The sequence below is a fragment of the Lissotriton vulgaris genome, chromosome 3_1 (assembly GCF_964263255.1).
Source record: "Lissotriton vulgaris chromosome 3_1, aLisVul1.2, whole genome shotgun sequence".
Classification (NCBI taxonomy): Eukaryota; Metazoa; Chordata; class Amphibia; order Caudata; family Salamandridae; genus Lissotriton; species Lissotriton vulgaris.
This window is the reverse complement of record NC_141689.1, coordinates 162580496-162608398: the sequence shown is the minus strand read 5'-3', so window position 1 is coordinate 162608398 and position 27903 is coordinate 162580496. Positions and strand designations below refer to the sequence as shown.

At 44.0% G+C, this 27903-nt stretch overlaps 1 protein-coding gene across 1 annotated transcript in view; it reads left to right on the top strand.

Moving 5' to 3' along the window:
• Positions 1 to 25990, top strand: part of LOC147726155 (C-C motif chemokine 21-like) — a 57830-nt gene extending 31840 nt beyond the window's left edge. Inside the window, exons 3-4 of the mRNA XM_086960260.1 lie at positions 17052 to 17253; positions 24972 to 25990. Coding sequence (XP_086816386.1) covers positions 17052 to 17235 — 184 coding nt within the window. The 3' untranslated portion in view covers positions 17236 to 17253; positions 24972 to 25990. The remainder of the gene's footprint in view (positions 1 to 17051; positions 17254 to 24971) is intronic.
• Positions 25991 to 27903: the final 1913 nt, after the last annotated feature.

Sequence of the window (27903 nt, the reverse complement as noted above, 5' to 3'; positions counted from 1 at the left end):
AAATGGAAAAGAGTAGCATGCATCTTCAGCATAAGCTCAGTGTTTTCTCCTCCACAGATCTCAACATGCACTCAGTGTTCTCACCTCCAAGGATACTTAGTATAGCCTCAGTATTCTCTCCTCAATGGATCCTCAGTATACCCTCAGTGTTCTCTCCTCCATGGATCCTAAGCATCCGCTCAGTGTTCTCTCCTCCATGGTTCCTCAGCATACACTCAATGTTCTCTCCTCCATGGATCCTCAGCATACGCTCAGTGTTCTCTCCTCCATGGATCCTCAGCATACGCTCAGTGTTCTCTCCTCAATTGATCCTCAGTATACGCTCAATGTTCTCTCCTGCATGGATCCCCAGCATACGCTCAGTGTTCTGTCCTCCATGGATCCCCAGCATACACTCAGTGTTCTCTCCTCCATGGATTCTCAGCATACGCTCAGTGTTCTCTCCTCCATGAATCCTCAGCGTACGCTCAATGTTCTCTACTCCATGGATCCTCAGCATACGCTCAATGTTCTCTCCTCCATGGATCCTCAGCATACGCTCAATGTTCTCTCCTCCATGGATCCTCAGCATACGCTCAGTGTTCTCTCCTCCATGAATCCTCAGTGTACGCTTAGTGTTCTCTACTCCATGGATCCTCAGCATACGCTCAATGTTCTCTCCTCCATGGATCCTCAGCATACGCTCAATGTTCTCTCCTCCATGGATCCTCAGCATACGCTCAGTGTTCTCTCCTCCATGAGTCCTCAGTATAGCCTCAGTGTTCTCTCCTCCATGGATCCTCAACATACACTCAGTGTTCTCTCCTCCATGGATCCTCACCATACGCTCAGTGCTCTCTCCTCCATGAGTCCTCAGTATAGCCTCAGTGTTCTCTCCTCCATGGATCCTCAACATACGCTCAATGTTCTCTCCTCCATGGATCCTCAGCATACGCTCAGTGTTCTCTCCTCCATGGATCCTCAGCATACGCTCAATGTTCTCTCCTCCATGGATCCTCAGCAAACGCTCAATGTTCTCTCCTGCATGGATCCACAGCATACGCTCAGTGTTCTCTCCTCCATGGATCCTCAGCATACGCTCAGTGTTCTGTCCTCCATGGATCCCCAGCATACACTCAGTGTTTTCTCCTCCATGGATCCTCAGCATACGCTCAGTGTTCTCTCCTCCATGAATCCTCAGCATACGCTCAATGTTCTCTCCTCCATGGATCCTCAGCATACACTCAGTGTTCTCTCCTCCATGGAACCTCAACATACGCTCAATGTTCTCTCCTCCATGGATCCTCAACATACACTCAGTGTTCTCTCCTCCATGGATCCTCAGCATACGCTCAGTGTTCTCTCCTCCATGGATCCTCAGCATACGCAAAATGTTCTATCCTCCATTGATCCTTAGAATTCGCTCATGTGTTCTCTCCTGCATGGATCCCCAGCATACGCTCAGTGTTCTGTCCTCCATGGATCCCCAGCATACACTCAGTGTTCTCTCCTCCATGGATTCTCAGCATACGCTCAGTGTTCTCTCCTCCATGAATCCTCAGCGTACGCTCAATGTTCTCTACTCCATGGATCCTCAGCATACGCTCAATGTTCTCTCCTCCATGGATCCTCAGCATACGCTCAATGTTCTCTCCTCCATGGATCCTCAGCATACGCTCAGTGTTCTCTCCTCCATGAATCCTCAGTGTACGCTTAGTGTTCTCTACTCCATGGATCCTCAGCATACGCTCAATGTTCTCTCCTCCATGGATCCTCAGCATACGCTCAATGTTCTCTCCTCCATGGATCCTCAGCATACGCTCAGTGTTCTCTCCTCCATGAGTCCTCAGTATAGCCTCAGTGTTCTCTCCTCCATGGATCCTCAACATACACTCAGTGTTCTCTCCTCCATGGATCCTCACCATACGCTCAGTGCTCTCTCCTCCATGAGTCCTCAGTATAGCCTCAGTGTTCTCTCCTCCATGGATCCTCAACATACGCTCAATGTTCTCTCCTCCATGGATCCTCAGCATACGCTCAGTGTTCTCTCCTCCATGGATCCTCAGCATACGCTCAATGTTCTCTCCTCCATGGATCCTCAGCAAATGCTCAATGTTCTCTCCTGCATGGATCCACAGCATACGCTCAGTGTTCTCTCCTCCATGGATCCTCAGCATACGCTCAGTGTTCTGTCCTCCATGGATCCCCAGCATACACTCAGTGTTTTCTCCTCCATGGATCCTCAGCATACGCTCAGTGTTCTCTCCTCCATGAATCCTCAGCATACGCTCAATGTTCTCTCCTCCATGGATCCTCAGCATACACTCAGTGTTCTCTCCTCCATGGAACCTCAACATACGCTCAATGTTCTCTCCTCCATGGATCCTCAACATACACTCAGTGTTCTCTCCTCCATGGATCCTCAGCATACGCTCAGTGTTCTCTCCTCCATGGATCCTCAGCATACGCAAAATGTTCTATCCTCCATTGATCCTTAGAATTCGCTCATGTGTTCTCTCCTGCATGGATCTTCAGCATACGCTCAATGTTCTCTCCTCCATGGATCCTCAGCATACACTCAAATGTTCTCTCCTCAATAGATCCTCAGCATACCCTCAGTGTTCTCTCCTCCATGGATCCTCAACATACACTCAGTGTTCTCTCCTCAATGGATCCTCAGCATACGCTCAATGTTCTCTCCTCCATTGATCCTCAGCATTCGCTCATGTGTTCTCTCCTGCATGGATCTTCAGCATATGCTCAATGTTCTCTCCTATATGGATCCTCAGCATACACTCAATGTTCTCTCCTCAATAGATCCTCAGCATACGCTCAGTGTTTTCTCCTCCATGGATCCTCAGCATACGCTCAGTATTCTCTCCTCCATGGATCCTCAACATACGCTCAATGTTCTCTCAAGTTCAAGTTCAAGTTCAGAAATTTGTATAGCGCACTACTCACCCAGAGGGTCTCAAGGTGCTTGAGGGAGGGAGGGTGCTTTACTTATCGAATAGCCAGGTTTTTAGCTGCTTTCTGAAGGAGAAGTGGTTCTGTGTAAGGCGGAGGTGAGTGGGGAGAGAATTCCAGGTTTTGGCCGCTAAGTAGGAGAAGGATCTTCCTCCCATGGTGGATCTATGGATGCGCGGAATTGCGGCGAGGGCTTGATTGGATGATCGTAGTTGGCGGGTGGGTGTGTAGAAGGACAGTCGAGTGTTGAGGCATTCGGGTCCTAGGTCGTAGAGGGCCTTGTGTGCATGGGTGAGGAGACGGAACGTTATTCTCTTGTTGACGGGGAGCCAGTGGAGGTCTTTCAGGTGACCGGAAATGTGAGCTTGACGGGGGATGTCCATTATGAGTCTGGCTGAGGCGTTTTGGATGCGTTGGAGTTTATTCTGTAGTTTGGCTGTGGTTCCGACGTAAAGGGTATTTCCGTAATCCAGTCGGCTGGTGACCAGCGCGTGGGTGACCGTTTTTCTTGTTTCGGTGGGAATCCAACGGAAGATTTTTTTGAGCATGCGTAGGATGTTGAAGCATGAAGATGAGACGGCGTTGAGTTGTCTGGTCATCGAGAGGGAGGAGTCCAGGATGAAGCCCAGGTTGCATGCGTGATCTGTAGGTATGGGTGCTGTACCCAGGGCCGGTGGCCACCATGAGTCGTCCCAGGCAGAGGGGGATGATCCTAAGATGAGGACTTCCGTTTTGTCCGAGTTTAGTTTTAAACGGCTGTTCTTCATCCATACCGCTACTTCTTTCATTACTTCGTGTAGATTGGTTTTGGCGGTGTTTGGGTCTTTGGTGAGGGAGAGGATCAGCTGGGTGTCGTCAGCGTAGGAGATGATGTTGAGGTTGTGTTGTCGCGCGATGGATGCGAGGGGACTCATGTAAACGTTGAAGAGGGTGGGACTGAGTGATGATCCTTGTGGTACGCCACAGATGACTTTGGTGGCCTCTGATTTGAATGGGGGGAGGCGGACTCTCTGGGTTCTTCCGGCGAGGAACGAGATGATCCAGTCCAGAGCTTTTCCTTGTATTCCGATGTTGCTGAGGCGTTGTATGAGGGTGCTATGACAGACTGTGTCGAAGGCGGCGGAGAGGTCAAGTAGGATGAGGGCAGCAGTTTCTCCGTTGTCCAGTAGCGTTCGGATGTCGTCTGTAGCTGCGATGAGGGCGGTTTCGGTGCTGTGTTTGGCTTGGAAGCCGGACTGTGAGGTGTCGAGGAATTTGTTGGATTCAAGGAAGGCGGCGAGCTGATTGTTGACGGCTTTCTCAATGACTTTGGCAGGAAATGGGAGGAGCGAGATGGGGCGGTAGTTCTTAAGTTCAGAGGGGTCTGCTGTGGGTTTCTTCAGAAGGGCGCTGAGTTCGGCATGTTTCCAGATTTCCGGGAAGGTAGCGGAGTTGAAGGAGCAGTTGATGACATCGCGGAGATGGGGTGCGATGATGGAGTCTGCTTTGTGGAAAATGTGGTGGGGGCATGGGTCGGTTGGCGATCCTGAGTTGATGGAGTTCATCAGTCGGATGGTGTCTTCAGTAGTGATTGGGTTCCAGGTGCAAAGGTTGTTAGAGTGCTGTTTTGGTTCGGAGGTGGGTGGAGTGGACTGTTCTTCGGACTGGTTTTCAAAGCTGTTATGTATGTCGGCAATTTTGTTGTGGAAGAAAGAGGATAAAGAGTCGCAGAGGTCTTGGGAGGGAGTGATGTCGTTGGTGCCGACGGTGGCGTTGGTAAATTCTTTTACGATGTTGAATAGTTCCTTGCTGTTTTGGGCGTTGTTGTCGAGTCGATGTTTGAATGCTGATTTCTTGGTGGATCGGATCAGTTGGTGGTGTTTGCGGGTGGCGTTCTTGAAGGTGGCCAGGTTGTCAGTGGTTGGGTTTTTTCTCCCTTGATTTGATGGTTTTTCAAGGGTGCTAGTTCGTCGGCGCTGAGGGTGATCCATTGAGTGAGGTTGGTGGCTGCTTGGTTTGGGTCCGATGATTTGGCAGGGGGTTTAGGTGAAGCGAAGAGGAGAGCTGGGCGGTGGTGATTTTGTTCCAATTTCTTCGGGGAATAGGTTGTGGGGGGTTGTGGGTCGTGGTCTTTTTGTAGTTGAAGTGAACGCAGATGTGGTCCGTCCAATGAAGGGCTGTGGTGTGATCGAAGGAGATTTGTTTGCTGGAGGTAAAGATTGGGTCGAGCGTGTGCCTGGCAAGGTGGGTGGGGGTGTCAACAAGTTGTTTGAGTCCGAGATTGGCCAGGTTGTCCAGAAGGGTGGTGGTGTTGTTGTTGTTATTCTTTTCCAGGTGGAAGTTGAGGTCTCCCAGTAGGATGTAGTTCTCGGAGGGGAGGGCATGTGGGCTGATGAAGTCTGTGATGTCTTCGCTGATTTGTGTGCGGGGTCCTGGAGGTCTGTAGATGAGGGTGCCTCTGAGTGTGTTCTTGGGGTCAGTGTGGATCTGGAAGTGAAGGTATTCGGCGGTAGCGAGGTTATCGTCGGAGCTGGTCGTGATGCGGATAGTGTTCTTGTGAACGATGGCTATGCCTCCTCCAGTTTGGTTGATGCGGTCCTTTCGAATGATCTTGTAGCCATCCGGGATAGCAATGGCGATGTCGGGCGCTGATGAGGCGTTCATCCAGGTTTCTGTAAGGAAGGCGATGACCGGCGATGTAGTGTCGAGTAGGTTCCAAAGTTCAATGGAGTGTCTGTGGACCGAGCGGGTGTTGAGCAGGATGCACTTTAGGTGGTTGTTGTCTGAGCTCTGTTTGGAGTTAGTGGATTTGGTGTGGGTCCTGATGCAGTTGAACTTGCAGGAATTGCAGGTGAAGGGTCCATGGGTGTGTCCTGGGGCGGCTTGGTAGCAGTTTGGGAGTCGGCCGGGGTTAAGTGCTGAGAGGGAAGAGGCGATTCAGAAAAAGGGGGTGGTGATGGACAGAGCATCTGAATAAAGCAGAATACTCGTACCCAGTCAACAGATCAGGGCTTGATCCATCACCGTTTTTTAGCTCACTGCACCATCCCAGCTCAGAACCTGGCTACATGCAAATTAGTCTGTCCCTGGCCCAGTGCATCATGGGAACAGGGCAGACCAAACTACCAAGCCAATTCTTTTACTGGAAAGGAAACAAGCTTCCGGGGACCGGTTTCTGGCATTACAGCCGTCTTCGGCCCGGCTTTCTTGAATCCTGATGGTGCAGTGAGGAAGGGACTCATGTCTGAGCATACCCTACCACGCTTGTGGTGGACAAAACGATTCAGAAAAAGGGGGTGGTGATGGACAGAGCATCCGAATTAAGCAGAATACTCGTACCCAGTCAACAGATCAGGGATTGATCCATCACCGTTTTTTAGCTCACTGCACCATCCCAGCTCAGAACCTGGCTACATGCAAATTAGTCTGTCCCTGGCCCAGTGCATCATGGGAACAGGGCAGACCAAACTACCAAGCCAATTCTTTTACTGGAAAGAAAACAAGCTTCCGGGGACCGGTTTCTGGCATTACAGCCGTCTTCGGCCCGGCTTGCTTGAATCCTGATGGTGCAATGAGGAAGGGACTCATGTCTGAGCATACCCTACCACGCTTGTGGTGGACAAAACGATTCAGAAAAAAAGGGGTGGTGATGGACAGAGCATCTGAATTAAGCAGAATACTCGTACCCAGTCAACAGATCAGGGCTTGATCCATCACCGTTTTTTAGCTCACTGCACCATCCCAGCTCAGAACCTGGCTACATGCAAATTAGTCTGTCCCTGGCCCAGTGCATCATGGGAACAGGGCAGACCAAACTACCAAGCCAATTCTTTTACTGGAAAGGAAACAAGCTTCCGGGGACCGGTTTCTGGCATTACAGCCGTCTTCGGCCCGGCTTGCTTGAATCCTGATGGTGCAGTGAGCAATGGACTCATGTCTGAGCATACCCTACCACGCTTGTGGTGGACAAAACGATTCAGAAAAAGGGGGTGGTGATGGACAGAGCATCCCTTGCTCACTGCACCATCAGGATTCAAGCAAGCCGGGCCGAAGACGGCTGTAATGCCAGAAACCGGTCCCCGGAAGCTTGCTTCCTTTCCAGTAAAAGAATTGGCTTGGTAGTTTGGTCTGCCCAGTTCCCATGATGCACTGGGCCAGGGACAAACTAATTTGCATGTAGCCAGGTTCTGAGCTGGGATGGTGCAGTGAGCTAAAAAACTGTGATGGATCAAGCCCTGATCTTTGGACTGGGTAGGAGTGGTCTGCTTAATTCAGATACTCTGTCCATCACCACCCCCTTTACTGAATCGTTTTGTCCACCACAAGCGTGGAAGGGTTTGCTCAGATGTGAGTCCCTTGCTCACTGCACCATCAGGATTCAAGCAAGCCGGGCCGAAGACGGCTGTAATGCCAGAAACTGGTCCCCGGAAGCTTGTTTCCTTTCCAGTAAAAGAATTGGCTTGGTAGTTTGGTCTGCCCTGTTCCCATGATGCACTGGGCCAGGGACAGACTAATTTGCATGTAGCCAGGTTCTGAGCTGGGATGGTGCAGTGAGCTAAAAAACGGTGATGGATCAAGCCCTGATCTTTGGACTGGGTAGGAGTGGTCTGCTTAATTCAGATACTCTGTCCATCACCACCCCCTTTTCTGAATCGAGAGGGAAGAGGCGTCATACGTTATGCGGGCGGAGTGGATTTTGTGGGGGCCAGGGGGTCTGGCGCTGGGCGCGGTCCAGGCGCGGACGGGCGTAGACGAGCTTACCTTTGGCGCACCTTCGGCGCGCTTGGGGGCGACCGCTGCGCGCAAAAGCATCTGTCATATGTGGGTAGTGGAGGGGGGAGGGGCGAGGGAGGAGCAGCTGGGAGGCGGTAGCGGGGTGGAGGTCCGGGCAGGGAGGCACAACAGCAAACAACAAAATGGCTGCAGGCCAAAATCGAAACTGGATTGGGGCACAAGGTAAAATAAACGCTATGCACAAAACAAAATCCAACCTTCTATTAACGCTATGCACAAAGGAAATAATTCAGTCTAAGGAAGCCAATCACAATACAAATCAAATAAATCTCCTCCACTGATCCTCGTATACGCTCAGTGTTCTCGCCTCCATGGAACGTCAGTATACGCTCAGTGTTCTCTGATCCATTAGTAATCAGTATAGCCTCAATGTTCTTGCCTCCGCAGATCCTCAGTAAAGGTTCAGTGTTCTCTCCTCCATGGAACCTCAGATTAGCCTCAGTGTTCTTCCCTCCACGGAACCTCAGAATAGCCTCAGTGTTCTTCCCTCCATGGATCCTCAGTGTACGCTCGGTGTTCTCTCCTCCACGGATCCTCAGTTTAGCCTCAATGTTCTCGCTTCCACAGATATTCAGTATACGCTTAGTTTTCTCTCGTCCATGTATCCTCAGTATATCCTCAGTGTTCCTGCCTTCACAGATTTCCAACACACACTCAGTGTTCTCTCCTCCACAAATCTTCATCACACACCTTCATCATACACTCAGGGTTATCTCCAAATTGAAGGTAAATGATATCACATACATCAAGAGGAGTTAAACATCCTGCTGCCACATAGGTCATACAGGACAATTTCAGTTTTTTACATTTTTGTGACTCCCTCTCTTTATTGAGAAAATTGCCAACAGTAGAGGCACAATAGGGAAAGATATGCCCATGGTGCTGCAGTTTCCTTTTGCCAATTAGAGTTCTCAAACCGTAGCCATTGGTAAGCCCTTTGACTTACCCAAGGACCCCTGCCCTGCCTACATTATGAATCAACGCTCTGCTTGTAATGGGCATAGCACCACTATTCCATCTTTGTCCAAGGCACTTGGTATGCAAAACTGAATGGCGGTGGTGCAGTGCTCAAGTGGTACATTACGTACATAAAACAATGAAGTGAATGACTTGTATAGTGAAGAACAATGTCTTTAGTTGTGAATTTTTAAAATTCAAGAACTGGGGTTAAGTCAGTAGCACAAGGTCGTGACCCATTAATGGTCTTTAGCAACATAGTCTGAAAATCAGTTGCTGACGTTTCAACCCTTATTGAATTAATTGAAGGTGGTCTTCCTCAGGATAAAGGTTTGGCAGCGGCGCCTGACGTTCTAGCTGTCTCCAAAAGTGCTGAAGGAACTAATCCGCATGTATAAATTGACTGTAACCCTTTCTAGTCAATGAACTGCAAAGAACAATTTAGTTAGTAGATAATACACACTTACTATCAGGAAAAATAGCCAGTCAGTCAGTCCAGTGTTACCCACGATAAATGTGATGCTTAACATACAGCACGGTCTTCACTATCTCCAGTGATACATAGCAAAAAGTAATATACTAAGTGATACAGATCAGAGTTATATGTTTGGTACGTGTTCACTTTTGGGACCACTGATATCAGGTAGGGAAAGGGCGACAGGGCCCCCAGTGCCATCCATGAAACTAGATGACGGTGGTCCACTTCCTCCTGGGGAAAGTCAAGTGTACATTATGGGGCAATTATTTGAGGCAAAGTATCATGATGGAGAGAAAAAGAGTAAGAGGGGGACTGTCAAATCAAGAATAGTTCACTTTTGACATTGGCATCCTTATCACCTCAAAGGGGCAACCACAAACTAGACGGTTGGTACGTATGGGTTGATATTTGTATAACACGCACCAAGCGAGCCAGCAACGGGCAGATAGTGTGCATCAATTGAAGATTATACAGATATTTTCCACGCTTTCAGGTGCTGGCAGATTAGGTAATTTGCCCAATACAATAATGTTGAGGCAGGCACTGTGGGCGGGATTGGAACCAAGGGCCCAAGCTCCCAGGTCCATAGCTCTACCCATAAAGCTAAAACTCCTTTAATAGTTTCCTTGTACCTTATCTCTATAATATATATTGATCGACTGGGGATTTATGGTCTGGGTGAAATGGTTTATTTGCAGCATCCCAGGGCAAACGAGATTAGAGCAACATTGAATCATATACTTTTAAGTGAAATGGAGTTTATCTTACTTATGAAGATGTTCAAAGTTCAGACCTAAGTTCATTGGGGGAAGGTATACAGTTACGTATATATTAATTCTGCGGGTGAGCGCAAGATCCCTCTGTACGTGAGCCTTTTGGCTTATGTATTTTAGGCTGACAAAAGATAAGTGGGTTACTGCAGGGTGAGGAGATGTTTATTTATTTATTTTCCTTTCAGTCAGTCAGAGATACATTTTGTTTTGTTGACAAAACTTTAAAACTTAAAGAATAGTAATATATATATATATATATATATATATATATATATATATATATATATATATATATATATATATATATATATATATATATATATAAATAATAACCAAACACACGCAATATATATTTAAAAAATTAGTTAATCATTTCTATGAGAAAAATAAAAACAGATCATACCTTCTATAAGACACCTGTCTCATCAATAACTGGGGTAAGTACTTTTGTCCACTACTGGTCATCTAGAGTTGATCTAATCCTTACTGCACTGTGTAGTTGAATGCTTGGTATACAGTGCACACACGAGTAATGGGTGTAACCACACTTTTGTCCAGATGATGACCCTTTTCCAAATGGTTTTCCTGGGGTCAAAACGTCAACAAACTATACTAGTGGACGGACACTGATTAATATAATGTATATAGTATATTCTTACTGGTTTGGCACTAATGCTTATATATACATGAACGTCAATTCACCAAAATGCCAGGGATAGCGGAAGTGACATCACACGCCCTTTGACCTTCAGTTTCACTCAAGCACACATGCTTACACATTCACACGTTCACACACTCTCCTACATAAACGCACACACCTGCAAGCATGCACACAACATGCATTTAAAAGCATTTTTTTCACTTACCTCAGCTGCAAGGGGAAGGTCGTATTCAAATTAATTATGCTCCATTTGTTTTATTACATTAACAGTGAGTAATGAAACATTATTCATTATTAGTGTAATAAAACAACGAAGAGAAAACAAAGAGAGTGCAGCTCCAACCGATGTCCACAAGGATGAGCTGCCACTGTGCTCCTGTCACTGATTTTGAAACCTCGAGGCCAGGGGTCGCAAAGGCAGTGCCTGGGGTCACAAGGGGCATACCAGGGGTCAAAGCTGCGACCCCTGCCGACCCTAAATGACATCCATTTATATAGCACCAGCGCACATTCATTCACATTTGTCACTGTGCACTTTTCTCTGTGCCGTCTTGCTGGAGCACCGGTTTTATAAAGCAATGTACTTTTCATACCATTAATGAAATTATACAGTGAATAAATCTGTTTTCTTCCAATAGGTGCGATTTGCACGTTTGGCCAAGGAAGTCTTGGCCTATAATGGCCTTCAAGGGGAACATTGTATATGTTAAGTTGGTATACAGTGATTATCTGCCCAAGTCATTCATCCCCAGCTGACTTAACAGAAAAGCACTGGCAAAGCCAGTATGGGAAACCATTTTGACCTACTGCTTTGTCAATGATTTTTGCTGATGCTATGCAGCACCGGCAAAAAATTAGGAAAAAAGGCACAATGATGGTTTCACTGATTCTAGCGCATTATTCTGTAGGTGCACATGTATGTGCATGATTATGTATGTGCACGTGTATCACCAAGCATACTCATGCCTGCAATGTGACATGTGCTCCACTGAGTTTTTATTTTTTATTTACTGATCCAAGATGGCAAACGTCTCTTGGATCGATAAAAAAAATATTTGTTTGAAAGTGCTGTTCATAAAGTATATAGGAACCCAGCAGCAAATGGCAGCTGACGGGCCCTCCCAAAAAATCGACTATTTTATGTTAAGAGCTGCGCGGTGTGGGGCCACAACTGGGGATGGGATGGGCGGAGCGAATGAGAGGGAAGCAGCAGGTGGTTGCAGGAATAAAAATCAAGCATTGGCATAGCCAATAGGTCTCACCTTTGGGAACTTGTAAGTTTTTAGCCAGAGATATTGACTTTACCTATGTCTTTCAGCTGTGCAGTACAGAAGTCTGAAGCATGCTGAAAAGTTATAATAAAGAAGTGTCAGAAGCATTTTTGTTACCCTAGATATGACCAAAAAGCATTATCTACAACTGAACGACCATATTAAAAAAGTATTAAAAATGTCTTCAGGTTTTTTTTTTTGTCCTTTCAATGCTGGCAATTTGTATCTGCCTGTCCCAATGGTTGCTTGTTGTGTTTTTTTTGTTATGGAGGGGCATAAATAACAGGATGGTGAAGTTCAGTCAGTCAGTCAGTCAACTAGTGAGAGTGAGTGAGAGAGTCAGTCAGTGAGAGAGAGAAAGTCATTCAGTGAAAGAGTCAGTCAGTCAGTGAGAGTAAGAGAGTCATTCAGTCAGTGAGAGAGAGAGTGAGAGTCAGTCAGTCAGTGAGAGAGTGAGAGTCAGTGAGAGAGTCAGTCAGTAAGAGTGAGAGAGTCAGTCAGTCAGTGAGAGTGAGAGAGTCAGTCAGCGAGAGTCAGTCACTGAGAGTGAATGAGAGTGAGCGGGTGAGTCAGTTAGTCAATGAGTGAAAGAGAGTGAGTCAGTGAGATAGTTAGTCAGTGAGAGTGAGTCAATCTTTTAGCAAGAGTCAGTCAGTCTTTTAGCGAGAGTCAGTCAGTCAGTGACAGAGAGTCAGTCATTGAGAGAGAGTCAGTGAGAGAGAGTCAGTCAGTGAGAAAGAGTCAATCATTCAGTGAGAGTGAGTGAGTGAGTCAGTCAGTGAGAGTGAGTCAGTGAGAGTCTGTCAGTGAGAATGAGTCAGTGAGAGTCTGTCAGTGAGAATTAGTCAGTCAGTCAGTGAGAGAGAGTGGGAGAGTCTGTCAGTGAGAGTGAGTCTGTCAGTGAAAGTCTGCCAGAGTCTGTCAGTGGAGGTCTGTGAGAGTCTGTCAGTGAGAGTCTGTGAGAGTCTGTCAGTGAGAGTGAGTCAGTGAGAGTGAGTCAGTCAGTCTGTCAGTGAGAGAGAGGGAGAGTCTGTCAGTGAAAGAGTCTGTCAGTGAGAGTGTCGGTGAGAGTCTGTCAGTCAGTTAGTCTGTCTGTCAGTGAGAGTATGTCTGTCAGTGAGAGTCTGTCAGTCAGTGAGAGTCTGTCAGTCAGTGAGAGTCTGTCAGTCAGTTAGAGTCTGTCAGTGAGAGTCTGTCAGTCAGTGAGAGAGTGTGGGAGAGTCTGTCAGTGAGAGAGTCTGTCAGTGTGAGAGTGAGTCTGTCAGTGAGAGTAAGTCTGTCAGTGAAAGTGAGTCTGTCAGTGAGAGTGAGAGTGAGAGAGTGAGTCTGTCAGTCATTGAGAGTGAGTCTGTCAGTCAGTGAGAGTGAGAGTGAGTCTGTCAGTCAGTGAGAGTGAGTCTGTCAGTCAGTGAGAGTGAGAGTGAGTCTGTCAGGCAGTGAGAGTGAGAGAGTCTATCATTCAGTGAGAGTGAGTCTGTCAGTCAGGGAGTGAGCCAGTCAGTCAGTGAGAGTGAGACAGTCAGTCAGTGAGAGAGCGTGGGAGAGTCTGTCAGTCAGTGAGAGTGAGTCTGTCAGTCAGTGAGAGTGAGTGAGTTTGTCAGTGAGAGAGTGAGAGTGAGTCTGTCAGTGAGAGTGAGTGAGTCTGTCATTCAGTGAGAATGAGTCTGTCAGTCAGTGAGAGTGGGTCAGTCAGTCAGTGAGAGTGAGTCTGTCAGTCAGTGAGAGTGAGTGAGTCTGTAAGTGAGAGAGTCTGTCAGTGAGAGAGTGAGAGTGAGTCTGTCAGTCAGTGAGAGTGAGTCTGTCAGTCAGTGAGACATTACAACATTTGAAAAGTGAAAGAAGTTAACTTTATCCACTTAATAAATTGTCAGCAAAAAATGGCGATGAAAACAGTTACGTTTCTTGATTCTACAGATGTAAATACCATTTGCTCCATTCCACGCTACATTAACCTCGAAAGACTGATGCAGGTGGGTTATTAGTTATTTGTGCAAAGTTTTTTTGCTATGTATCCGAAACGAGTGGCTTTTAGGAAGTGGCAAACACAAAGAAACAAGACCGTTTGATTTACACACTGTCCCTAGTAGGCCTCTTGGGAAAAACTGAGGTTTGCACTGATGAATTAGGACAATGCTGTATTTTTTAACAAGACCGTTTGATTTACACACTGTCCCAAGTAGGCCTCTTGGGATAAACTGAGGTTGAGCCACCAGCTATCAAACAGCACACTCTGCTGGCATGTATTGGACAAAGCATCAGTTATTATATTAAATAAGCACAGCGAAAAAGTAAACAAGGAATGTGCGTGAGAGAGGGGGAGTAGGAGGCATGTGTGCGCGCGCAGTCTGCTCAATTTCAAGCACACACTCGTGCTTGTGGCGCACCCCTGCTCGCTCCTGCAATGTGGATGAAATTTACAGATTGACGGCTAAAGACCCACCTATGCAGGCCATGCGTGCTGGGCAGGCGAGACCTAAAAATCAGGTAGTGGAGGAGAGAACAACACAGAGTGCATGGGGTGGGGACTGCAATACCTGTTGAAGTAGCACACAAGGCAGGGAGCTATTTGGGAGAGGAGGAGCAACATCTATGCCCACATGCATCAAGCATTTTTGGAGTCGCAAACGGTACAATTCCTTAAAATCGTCCGTTTGCGATTCCAAAAATGCTTTTTCAGATGCATCATTATTTTGTGATGAAAATCGCTAATTTTGCGACTTTCGAGAATGCGATTTCATTTAAGGAATCGCAAATTTGCGATTCCTTAAATGCAATGCATCATTCTTTAATCAAATTGCGAATACAAAGTTTGCAAGTGCAAATTACCACGAGGTTGAACCTCGTGGTAAATTGCGAAAAATGTTTAAAATGTTCTAATTTACATTTTAAACAATGTCATGTTACAGACACACGTCCTTAGTACATGTGTGTGTGAAACATCCATTGAAAAATACATTTCAGGGGTGCAGGGGGGGGTCCTTTGGACTCCCCCCCCTGCACCCGTAGAATGCATCAACATTTGCGAATTCAAAATTGCGAATTCGCAATTTCCATTGATTCCTATGGGCCTTTTGGCCCATAGGAATCAATGGGAAGAGGGAATTCGCAATTTTGAATTCGCATAATATTTGCGATTCGGTAAAAATTGCGATTTTTACCGAATCGGAAATATTAAGCACTTTCTATGATGCATCCCGTTTTGCGAATCCATATTTGCGATTCGGTAAAAATCGCAAAATTGGAAACGCAAAACGGGAGTTTGATGCATGTGGGCACTAGAGTTAGGGGTGGTCATTCAGCGAGAGCAGCACATGAGAGACTGAGAACGAGGCAACACTCTCACTCTGATGCATCCCTTAAACAAAACAAACTAGTGCCCTAAATGTGAGCAGTTGATGGATACATGTCAACCAGTCAAGAGGATGGTAAGGAAGCCGTGCTCCAAGGGAGGTACAAACACAAGAAGCAGAAATCAAGTGATTGAGTAAGAAGCAAGCAAATAGACTGGCAATAAAGCCGACCAATCATAAGCAATGGACAGGATCTAAAACAACCATTCGTTTCTGGTATGGTCGACAAGAGGCTTATGCCTACAGACAGCAAAAAGCTGTCCATTACGAGAGACCAAAACATTACTCTTATAGTAATAGTATTTTTCTAGCATTTCTGTGGCAGAAGGTAGATCAGGGCAGATGACAGCTTCTCCCACCTTAAGATCATGGGAAGAATATCAAGTTTTTGATGGCAGAGGCCTTCTTTTAACCCCTTCGCTGCTGGCCCGATTCCCCTGCTGTGCTGGGGGGAGGGAGGGCGTGCACAGCGCCCCGGTGCTCATGACGAGCTCAGCTCGTCATGAGCGTGGGAGGGGTTAAGAAAAGGCCATGTATGGCCTATAAAGTGGCCTACTGTCCACTACAGGGCTTGAAGACAGGACTCTTAACCCAAGGTTTGCCTGCAGGCCTTCACCACACGCCCCACAGTTTTCTCTAAAATATTTGACTGCTCATGGGTCCTTTCCCAATTTTTTCAACAATTATTAATGTAAGGGAAAAGAAATATTCCAAAAGGGCTACAGGCCTATGCCTCTGTAAAGAACAGTAGAATATGCACAGTAATAGAAAGGCATGTCTAATTAAGGGCATTTATATGCTGGGAAAAGGGAAAACACAATATTTGGCACCACCGGGCAGTTGAACTGCGTTCAGCCGATTCACAAAGTAACAGGCCAGGCCTGCTTTCCATTATGTATACAGATGTTAAAAGGGGTGGGACACCAAAGATTTCCCCTGCTGCCTTCTGCTTGCGACTATCCTGTGAAGTGATTAGGAATACCTGTATTTACATGCATTAGCATATTACAACCAGCCCCATTGGCTTTGCCAATGTTAGCTCAGTTTCATCTTGGACATTTACGAAATTACAAAGAATATTGCATTCAGCTAAAGCAGTATGAAGCGTTCGCTGAAGGCATCGATTTTAAAATCCATGCGCCCTATTTACAATTTCCATTAGAACAGGAGGTAAGACGTTGTATTCTTTTACGCATGGGAATACGCCCATTAGCAACATACCTAGCCAGCTGGGGCGGTATAAATAACAATAAAGGCATGTGGGAATTGTGTAAAGGGGGACGACAAGATTTATTTCATGTTTTACTAATTTGTCCAAACCCGAGAATGGTAGAGGCTCGATTTATAAAACCTATCCAATTAAAGCATAAAGCGACTCTAGCTCATGACTTAATTATGCTGTGTAACTCTCCAGCCAATGAATTAGCTTGTCATAACTTGTTTAAATTCTTTAAACGTTTTTTTAAATTGTTTTAAAGTAGAGCACATAATCGTAACATTTTTATTCAATAGAATGTTGCACAGGTGGATGTTAAAGCATTTTTATTGTTCTATTTTTATAATGAATTTTAAAAGTTTTGTGAATATATTTTTATAAGGATGATCATATGTATGTATTTGTTGATCTTAGTAGAAGTCTGAATCAAATAAAATATTGTATTGTATTGTTCATCGGGACTACAGAGAGCTCTGTATGTATCTATTTACCTGGTCAGTTTTTTAAAGAAACGCTTTAATTAGTACAATTAAACAAGAGAAAATACCAACTTTTCCGAATTCACTTTTGTTCCACTGGTACAACTACAGTTCTTAAGTATTCTACGTTGTTTTGCCTCCACTCAGGTTCATCACAAAGGCTGACAAGAAGCTGTGTGCACCCCCTGAATTGCCCTGGGTCCAGAAACGCAAGAAGCAACTGGACAATAAGAAAAAGCCTGGTGGGACCCCAAAGAAGCCAGGTGGGAAGAAGAAAAACAAGCCCAACAAGCCCAAGAAACCCAAGGGCAAGCAAGGACCATCCGTGTGAGAAAGAAGATGTGGAGTGGTAAGACTTGGAGAGGAGTTTGGGAAGGTCTTCCGATTGTTAGGAGACATCCAGATTGTGAAGCAAATGTATGGATTTATATTTACTTTCGTTTTCCAGCTAGCTTCCTGCTGATGTACACAAAAACATTTCACGCTGGAAGCAACAAAGTCGTAAACGATTTAAGAAAAATAATCAGCCATGAACAAAGTAGTCTCAAAACATGCTCACATGCGGTGGGCGAGTTGACAAACATTGCACTTTGTGAAGTTTTCCCTCTATTTCTCGCTGAAAGCTTTCAGTGTCAGAACTCTGTTAAATAAGGTGTTTGCAAGGCTTTCCCCGTGCAAAATGTACATTTGTCTGAAGATTTCCCCTGTTATTATTTGTCGCAGCATTGCAAACTTCATGTAGTCAGTTAAGATTACTTTTTCTGCAAATGCATAGCTGTTAAAGACACATAAAACATAAACATCTATAGAATAAAAGCCTGAGAACAAAAATGCATAAAAATAAATATATGAAATAGCAGCAGCCCTCCCCACCCTGCAAGAGACCCATGACAATACAAATCTTGCAGCCAATACATAGATACTCCAAAACGAGATAGTGCAAGCTATTGACCCTCTATGGATCTCATAAACCTCAATCTACCAGCAGCTTTTAAAAAGTCGAAAACCCCGTGACACGCTTTGTAGTTATTTAACAGGAGGAGATGAAACAGTGCATCCTTGCACTAAAATCCTAGTATGTTTTAAAGCGGTTTTAAAACAGCTTTAAAATATTATCTAAAAAAGGTACAACAAAAACATAAAATGCCTCAGGGTGTGTTCTGAAGAATCATCACAGGGGCAAACTGTTCTTGAAAGCGGCACCTGTGTGCCTAACCCTGGGAAACTCAAAAGCCCTACCACAGTGCCAGCCCTGAGACCGAAAAGGAGACACCTTTCCCGCCGTGACATAAAGTAAAGTGAGATAGAGAACATTAGTTTCAAATTCATGAAAATCAAGATACGAGCTGACAGTGTTTTCTTTCATTTCACTTGCAAATCTCTGGGAGTGGCTGGGATCTAAATACAGCAATTTGGCCTTTTCATTCCCCGATTCCTTACCTGTTTCCGGTGAGTCACACAGAGTTGATACATTCAGGACATCACACATTTAATATATTTGCTTATCACCACGGAATGTCAAGACCTTTATCTAAATTCAGGCAATACCTGATAATTTTCCTGTGTACGGTTGCCTCGCGGTTGGAAACGATGCTAATCCACAGTAAAAGTGGATCCAACTTGGCCAGGTCAATGATATATGAAAGTTGAGTTCTGTGGGCAGATAACATTCGAGCTGGACGGCGGCAAGTGCATTATCCGCCTACAAACACGTCTTTCTTCGGACTACAAGGCGTCATTATTGCCAAACCCCCAGATCCCAGCAGCGCAAACACAGTGAGCGTTGTAGATGTTAAGAATTGGGGAGACGGTTCGCCTTCCCTCCCCCAAGGCTACATCTAAAGCTGCTTCAGCTGCTCTACCGAACTCTAGGCGTGCACCTCTGATCTGGGCATGCCAAGCACCTGTGCTGCTAAAAGTAACACCTAAATTGTTGAAGTCATTTATACCACCAGAGGATTCCCTTCACCTTTATCCTAGCTAGGGACATCTTCCCTGGTCCACCGGCCATAATGTGCGACTTGTGTAATTTGTCTACAAGTTGAGAAAGGGACCCTGGGGTCCGTGCCATTAGAACTGCATCGTCTGTGTAGAGTAACGCAGGAAGGAACGTGGTCTTAATTTTAGGGATGATGCCAGTAATTATGACCATAGTAGAACCCAAGTTGTTAATACAGATCACAAAGGGCAGTACACCCCTGGCGCACCCCCCACCCCCGACAAGTGGGAATGAGGAATATATTCCCCCAGTTTTGCCAAACCAAACCCTACCAACCAGATTCTCATAAAAGGAATATAAAAGTGAACTAGCTCTAACGCCACCCCCAGATCTGGCACAATCATGCAATGTTTGATCCTGTTGACACAGTCAAAGGCGGTTGACAGGTCCATAAAAGCCACGTACAGTGGACAGCGCTTGGCCATGGTGTATTTGCCAATTATCAGATTTAGATTCAAGCACTGCATTCGGTACCCAGGACCTTGCCGAAACCAAATTGATAGAGGCATAAGATGTCATTGCTGGATCACTGACAGAATTTCGACCTCATAAATATCGACCTACAAGAATATCGAGTCAACAATATCGAAGGCAAAAATATCGACATCCTATCTACAACATGGTAAGTACAAAAATATCGAAAAAATAATATAGATGTAAAAAATATTGATGTTAAAAATATCGATTTTTTTTCTTTTAATATATAAATGTAAAATTAAGTATATAACACTAATAAATAAAATATACATATTTAAAAGTTTCTAATAATGTTTAAAATTAATAAATAATACATATATAGTAATAATACATTAATTAAATATATACAGTAAATATATAATATCTATGTACTGAACAATAAATTAATAAAATATATTCTAAATTAGTAATACATTTACAAACATAAAACAATAACATAAATAAAATGTAAGTAATATAAAAAATAAAATAAACATTTAATTTTTTTACAATTAATCATACAAAACGTTGGATAGCGTAAGGGTAAAAATTACTATTCCCTCTCCAGAGAGTGCAACAGTAGGGAAAGCGTTGGATAGCGTAGGGGTAAAAATTACTATTCCCACTCCAGAGAGTGCAACAGTAGGGAAAGCGTTGGATAGCGTAGGGGTAAAAATTACTATTCCCACTCCAGAGAGTGCAACAGTAGGGAAAACGTTGGATAGCGTAGGGGTAAAAATTACTATTCCCACTCCAGAGAGTGCAACAGTAGGGAAAGCGTTGGATAGCGTAGGGGTAAAAATGACTATTCTAACTCCAGAGAGTGCAACAGTAGGGAAAGCATTGGATAGCGTAGGGGTAAAAATTACTATTCCCACTCCAGAGAGTGCAACAGTAGCGAAAGCATTGGATAGCGTAGGGGTAAAAATTACTATTCCCACTCCAGAGAGTGCAACAGTAGGGAAAGCGTTGGATAGCGTAGGGGTAAAAATTACTATTCCCACTCCAGAGAATGCAACAGTAGAGAAAGCATTGGATAGCGTAGGGGTAAAAATTACTATTCCCACTCCAGAGAGTGCAACAGTAGGGAAAGCATTGGATAGCGTAGGGGTAATAATTACTATTCCCACTCCAGAGAGTGCAACAGTAGGGAAAGTGTTGGATAGCTTAGGGGTAAAAATTACTATTCCCACTCCAGAGAGTGCAACAGTAGGGAAAGCATTGGATAGCGTAGGGGTAAAAATTACTATTCCCACTCCAGAGAGTGCAACATTAGGGAAAGCGTTGGATAGCGTAGGAGTAAAAAATACTATTCCAACTCCAGAGAGTGCAACAGTAGGGAAAGTGTTGGATAGTGTAAGGGTTAAAATAACATACTTAGAAATAAACGATTTTTGTAATTTAAAAAAAAAAAGAAATCAAATAAATATAAACCATATACAATACCTATACTTAATTATAAAACACATGCTTAGCAAAATATATTTTACCTAAAATAAATTTAAAATAATACCATTTAATAATATTTAATTACCAATTATTAATTAATTAACAATTATATTATTAACAATACAATTAGTTTTTATACATTATTAATTAATTAAATTAACTTTACTTCCCACCATATTTCCCTATAAAACCACTACCCACAACATAACACATTGATCCATTTATGAATTAATGAAAATTAATTAGCACATATTTAAAATTAATTAACTATTAATTAAAATTAATTAACAATTAATTAAATTTATTTTTTAATTCCTACTAATTATTAAATAATTAACCATAATTAAATTACTCCCCACCCAATTCCCCTATAAACCCACATCCCGCTACAGAAAATATATATCAATTAATCAATTATTTTCTTTCTTCAATTAATTAATAATAATTAGCAATTAATTATAATTAATTAATCCTACTAATTATTCATCAACTTACCATAATTAAATTACTTCCCACCCTATTCCCCTATAAACCCACAACCCGCTACAGAACATATATATCAATTAATAATTTATTTAAAATTATTTTCCTATTATTTTCAAATAATTACCAATTAATTATAATTTATTAATAAATCCTACTAATTAATAATCAATTTAACATAATTAAATTACTTTCCACCCTATTCCCCTATAAACCCACAACCTGCTCCGGTACTAAAACATACAATTTTCTTATAAATTAATTAATTTTTATATCAAATTAATACACATATAATAGTAATTATTTTATAAACTTAAGTTAAACATATAACACATACATAATAAAAAACTATAAAATAATACAAATATCGATATTAGTGTCATCGAAATTAGTAACATCGATATATATGCTATCGATATTACTAACTTCGATATTACTTACATCGATATTAAGAATTTCGATATTACTTACCTTGAGTCGATATTCTGTCCTACGATATTCTTGCCTTCGATATTATGCTCCTTCGATATTTCAGACTCGATATTATGGTAGGTCGATATTTCCTACTCGATATTTTGACTGTGTACCGTCATTGCTATTTGCCCAGGACTTGAGCAGGTTGAAGATGCCCGTCCCATTGACTTTTTTCGAGCTGTCAATTAAAGAGATGAGGTGGTAGCACCCTGGTGAATTACAATTCCCTTTCTTAAAATTCGGCATGATGGTTGAAAAGCACCAGGATTCGGTAATCTGCCTAACCAGAGAGTTATTAAAGGTGTTCAACTTCATGTAGTTAATTAAGCTCAGTGACATTTTACATTCTTAGTAACAGTTAATCCAGCCTTATTTCTAGCCTGGTTTTGAAGCTTGGTATTGTTAATGGAGACGTCTTCATTGACCATGTAACCTTCTCTGATGAGTTGCTGGCTGGGCATGCGGGTCTCGTCTGGGATTGCTTGCAACAAGCTGAGGCTTGCAGGCATGTTTGGAGAAGCGTGGGGGTTTAAAAGGACCTCACTTGATGGAGTGCATGAGAATTTTCCGTTGTGCTGTAATTACCTGAAGTGACATAGCACTTAGGTGTGGATTTGTCAAAAAGCACTTCATGACAGCGTTTTTGTCTTTAAAACAGTGTAAATTGATCTGGCATTAGCAACACCTACTAACTTCTTCTGCACCGAAGTGGCAGACTGCACCCACATCTACTGGCCCTCGAGGTTGGGGGCTGTCTCTACTGAGTGACTTAAAACACAAAAAGAATGCCCTCTTCAGTTTGCAATTTAAAATCCTCACTGGTTTGTTCTGTTTTTTATTCCTGGAAAGTAAACTAAAGCAGGTTCACAACAATATAAAGGCTGTATTAAGTGCCCATGGCTTCAACCACTTCCTTACTAGAACACCACACAAAAAGTGGGTGGCACTTGCAAAAGGTAAAATTTTCGACAACTCATCCATTCACTCGTTGCTATAACAAGACTCTTGACATCTCATTTCTATTGCCCTCTCCTTGCAGTGCACAAAAACTACCATGTGCACCCGCCAACCCCATTAATTCCTGAAAGGAATCTGAGGCAAAGATGTACTAAGCGTTTGCATGAATCTTCTCACCCGAGCGTTGATACACGTACAATGCCCAATGGTCTTGCATCACGCAGCCCCAGACGTCTCATAATGCATGTCACGCGTCAGTAACAGTGCATGCACCCCTAGGATTCTTAGGCAAAGTGAGATCTACGAAAATAGCTCGATGTGGCTTTGTGTGAAATTCTAGCAAAGGAAACAAGGTGCAAACAACGGGCAAGGCGAATATCATGGTATATGATGCAGCGGCGGCTCCTCAACTAAGGTGGAGGAGCGTTGCCCCACTGCTCTGTGAGCAGTTCAAAAAGGAAAAATAAAATGATAATATCGCAATGTTATTATTATTCTAATTTTCGTATGTGGCTCATCTGGTTAGGGCCAGGGGAGGGCTGGGCTGTGACAGGAACAGGGGGAGGAGTGGTGTGCACTCTCTTAAGTGTGCATGACAGTTTGGCCGCAGCTGTATTGCACATCCTGGGAGTGGAGAGCATGCGCAGCCTCACAGTCCCTCTCTGAACGCCGAACCACGGCGCTCATACTAATCACAGCGCGGCTGCAATGCAGCATTGTGATTGGCTAGGAGAGTCTGGGAGCTTGTGTGATTCCTGGTTCCTGCTCCTGGAGTCGACCTAAGAGCCAAAGAGGACCGAGAGGTAGCAGAAGGCCTGCAGGTAAGTGGCTTTAAAAAAATTGTTTTTCATTTACCCAACCTCCCGGGCACCCACCCCACTGCGCCACCCCAACAAGTAGCAGCTGCCACTGATAACATGTCATTTTTTTAAATTACACTTTTTGTATGGCTTACTCTGGGGTGTCTGTCATCATTTATAAATGTGTTTTCCGACTATTGTTTCGACTCCGACTCAGCCTATGCACCCGATTCACTCGCTGCAGAGGTTCCGCACTCACGGAGGAGTCTCTGCACTGCACAATTTCTGAAGTGCACAGTGCAGAGTTTCCACCCCTAGTGTGGAGATTCCACACTCCTAACTTTACTACACATACGTTACCTTCGTGAATCGTGCCCTTAATATCGAGGTCTGGAATGTAAAGCAGGGCTCTCCTCTGCATTGACTGCATATGGAGGTTCATTATTGCCAGGTCTAATGCTGGTTCCAATGGAGGAGCATGCCATGGGGCAGTTATGGCATTGCATTTCATCAGATACTGGAGGTATTCCCTGAGATGGGCCAGGTTGCAGCAATGTCCACGTAGCCTTCAAAGGAGATCTATTTATACCCCTGTTAATGTTGCTTTGAAGATGCTTTCCCGCTTTGCATTCTCCCCATTTCTCCTAAAACAAATACGAAGTCATGTCATTGAAGTGGCCCTGAACTGCCTGGGCCCCTGGTCTATACATCTCCTTCAACATTACTGTAAGAAAGTGATAATGGAGGGAATTTGACCTTGCTATCAAGGACAGCTGAAATCCAGCAGGGATATTGTTTTGAGACTTGTTCTTGCTCCTTGTCTCTGTATCATTAGACTTCTCTACATGTCCATATGCACCATTCCTAAAGGCCTTTTGTGCTTCCTACCTGCACCACCTCCCGTATTCCCCAACAACCCTTTTGCATTTCCATCTTCCAACAGACCTTTTGCTCTTCCCAAAAGGTCTATCTCTCAACACTTATTTTTCTTTTCCCATATACACCATATTCAACAGCCTTTTTGCACTTCCCACGAGGACAATCTCTCAACAGTTTTTTTGTGGTTACCACAAGCACCACCCCACAATAGCTCGTTTGGGTTTCTCAAAAAAGGACCATCTCCAACCGCCCTTTTGCACTTCCCATATACGCCATGTCCTAACAGCTCTTTTGCACTTCCAAAAACAAACATTGCTCAACAATTCTTTTGTATTACCCACATGCACCAATTGCCCATTTAAGTTCGTGAAAAGCATCTTTACAATTAGGATCCTATTGAAACCATCCATAAGGTTGCAGGTAACATCAATACAAGTGTACAAAGTTTCAAAACAATGCATAATCATATTATAAAAAGCACCACCTGCCCTTGATCTATGATGGCCAAGTCTGACAGTTCCTGTATGCTTTCTTACAGGTGTTAACATATTCTCATTATTTCTTCTACAGGATGGAGCGGCTTGGGTCCTATTGTCCGAAGCCTGGTGGACTCGCCTGTGAGGTGGACATCCTGTGTTTTAGAGTCTAGATTAATCACGCTTGCTGAATCCCTGCGGCTGAGATGCTTCCTCTCTGGCGTTTTCAGCTGATTGTGCTAAGGACATGTGTTGACAATTTAAGGATTGGTCGCTGCCAGGTCCTTGCAACACGTGCCAAGTTGTCGAAGAGGTTCTTATTCAAGAGGAAACGCACTTCCCGAGAACTAACAATATTAATCACTTTTCACTGATGTAGCATATTTTTCATGGAAAATGTCCTTGCCCTGTAATCTTAAGATAGTCTTCTAAATGTGGTGTCTCCTGAGGGATGTTCACAAATCAACACGAGGAACCACACACCCTGGGAACAACAGCAATTTTTTTCTGTGAATGCTGCAGATCTTTGTGGCCATAACAAATGCAAAGCGGATCATGAACCCAAGAGGAGTAGAAAGGATGGCGCGGTCTCATCTGAAGTGGACGTGCCTCCCCCCACTTAGGTCCCAAACAATTGAAATTGCCCCCTCCCCCCATGATCTTTCAAAGGCATATACTTTTCTAGCTTTTTGTAAAGCCTCCTTGAAAACTCATCTCTTCCCTTCATCATTGTTCTGTTCTTTCTGCAGGTCTCTCCTCTTCTGTTGGTCGGTGCTAGGACACCCTTTTGGGTATTCGGGCTACCATGCCTTTGGTTTGATCGTTACAGAGTCTAACTGATACTGGCATGCTTTCCTTACAGGACGGAATGTGGTAATGTTAGACATCCCAACTGCCCTCCTGGGCAGGGCAAGTAGTATTCTGTTTGGAGAACAGAAATTGGTAATTGTGTAGAAAGGAATGCTACATAGGATTAAGAAAAATTAGCAGATCCAACTTGGAAGCTTGTATATTAATCTTTGACAATCTTTTGTTTGTAATAGCACAGAACAGTGAATGAATATAATCTCTCTTTTGTATGCATTGCATTTAAATAAATGGTTTATAACATTAGCATTGTTTTTATTAATTCTACGTATAAGTCATTTATGAACCAATTGCTTGACACCCAAGATCAGTTATTTTGCATTGCGAAAGGGACTGCCAACTCACCGGCAATTACAATCCAGATGTTTGCAGGATATCCACAGTAAATATACATGGAGCATTGGGCTATGAGGGACAATAGTTTCAATTATTATAATTCAATAGTGATAGCATTTCAACATAAAGGTTTGCATACCAAGAGGTAATGTAAGGTAGTTAATAAATAACAGTTTAGATTTGTTTTAATTGCGCCACTCTCTGAATATGACTGGAGTTGACAAATATATATTTTGGGCACTATCCTAGTCCAGCAATGTAAGGTCCCCATTAGTGGGTTACATGCCATTGTTGTCTTTCTAGCATCAGATGGTGGTTTGTCAGTGCTATCCTGACTCTTGGAGGGGATGAATGTCAGGAGGTGGAGTGTTCCTGTGTCAGTGGGGCAAGGAGGTGGCATGACAGAACTTGAAGAAAGCACATGGTGACTCTCCTATGAATAGAAAGCTGAGATTGTTTGTGATTTGGTTCATAATGGGGCGTGTTAGCTGAAAAGGTGTTGAAGAGGATTGTAGGGGCCAAATCACGTGCAAAACTGGATGCCTGTGTTAGCGCTTTGTGCATAGTCCTCCTCTTGGCAGGGAACCAGCTGGCCTCGTGGTGGTATGTTGTGGAAGGGTTGTTCTTGGGTAAATTAAACAGAGTTTGAGTGGCAACGTTTTGCACTATTTCTATTGGTGCAGATGTACCTGGCTGATGAGCCCTAATCAGGGTAAAACCTGGGTTGCTTGTGTTCCGGAAGGACCTGGCCAGGCAGTTCGAGCTGGACTTTTCCCATGAGGAGCAGGGATAAGGCTGATTTGTATATGCCCGGAGCTAAACTGGGGTGGCGTAGAGAGCAAAAGAACGATGAGTTGGTATGCTACCCTGAGCGACTGCCAGTGGTCAGACAAATTGCAAGCATTGCTGCCATTATCTTTTGTGATTTTGATGTACCGCCCTAAGTGGCAAGGGTATGCCCAGACGTGGGCCCAATGCTCACTGTGATAAGTTAACCAACTATACCTGGCTGATGAGCCCTAATTAGGGCAAAACTGGTCCTGGATTGCTTGTGTTCCAGAAGGACCTTGTCTGGCAGTTTGGACTGGACTGTTCCCATGAGGAGCAGGGTCATGACCAATTTGCATGTGGCTGAGGCCAAACATAGGTGGCATAGTGAGTAAAAGAATGATGGGTTGGGATGCTGCCCGAGCGACTGATAGTGGTTAGACAAACTGCAAGCACTCCTCCCATTACCTTTTGTGTGTTTGATGTAAATGGGAATGTCTATAGTTCTAGAGCAGGGATGAGGGATTTGATTGTGTTCAATGTTGTGTGTAGTAATGAAGGTTACATTTTCAAGGGCTGCAGAGAACCCCAGTGCTTCTGACATAATGCAAAACATTCAAGGAGTCTGGAGGAAAGTGGATATAGTTTGTAAGTGGGAAACAAGAAACAGAGGATGAAAGTACAACACCTTAGTTTGGGAGGAATTTTACATGAGTTACATTAGTCCAATCCAAGGTCAGATGCCATGATGGAGTCTGAGATGCATGACTGCAGATGTGGAAATCTTGAGAAGGAGATGACGGCTTGGCGATCATCAGCACAGACGAAAGATGAGAAGCTAAATGAAGAGATGATGTCACCAACAGAGGTAGTGTAAATTGAGAAAGAAATAGGGCCATGAGGGACACTACCTCAAAGTGGTTGATCTCTTTAAGTCCCACTTATTTAAGAATGAGTAGAAAGGCATGAGGTGAACAAGTTGCGAGCTACACAAGTTATGAGTGGTATCTCGAGAGTATAGCAGGATGGCCAACAATGTTGAATGATGAGGAGAG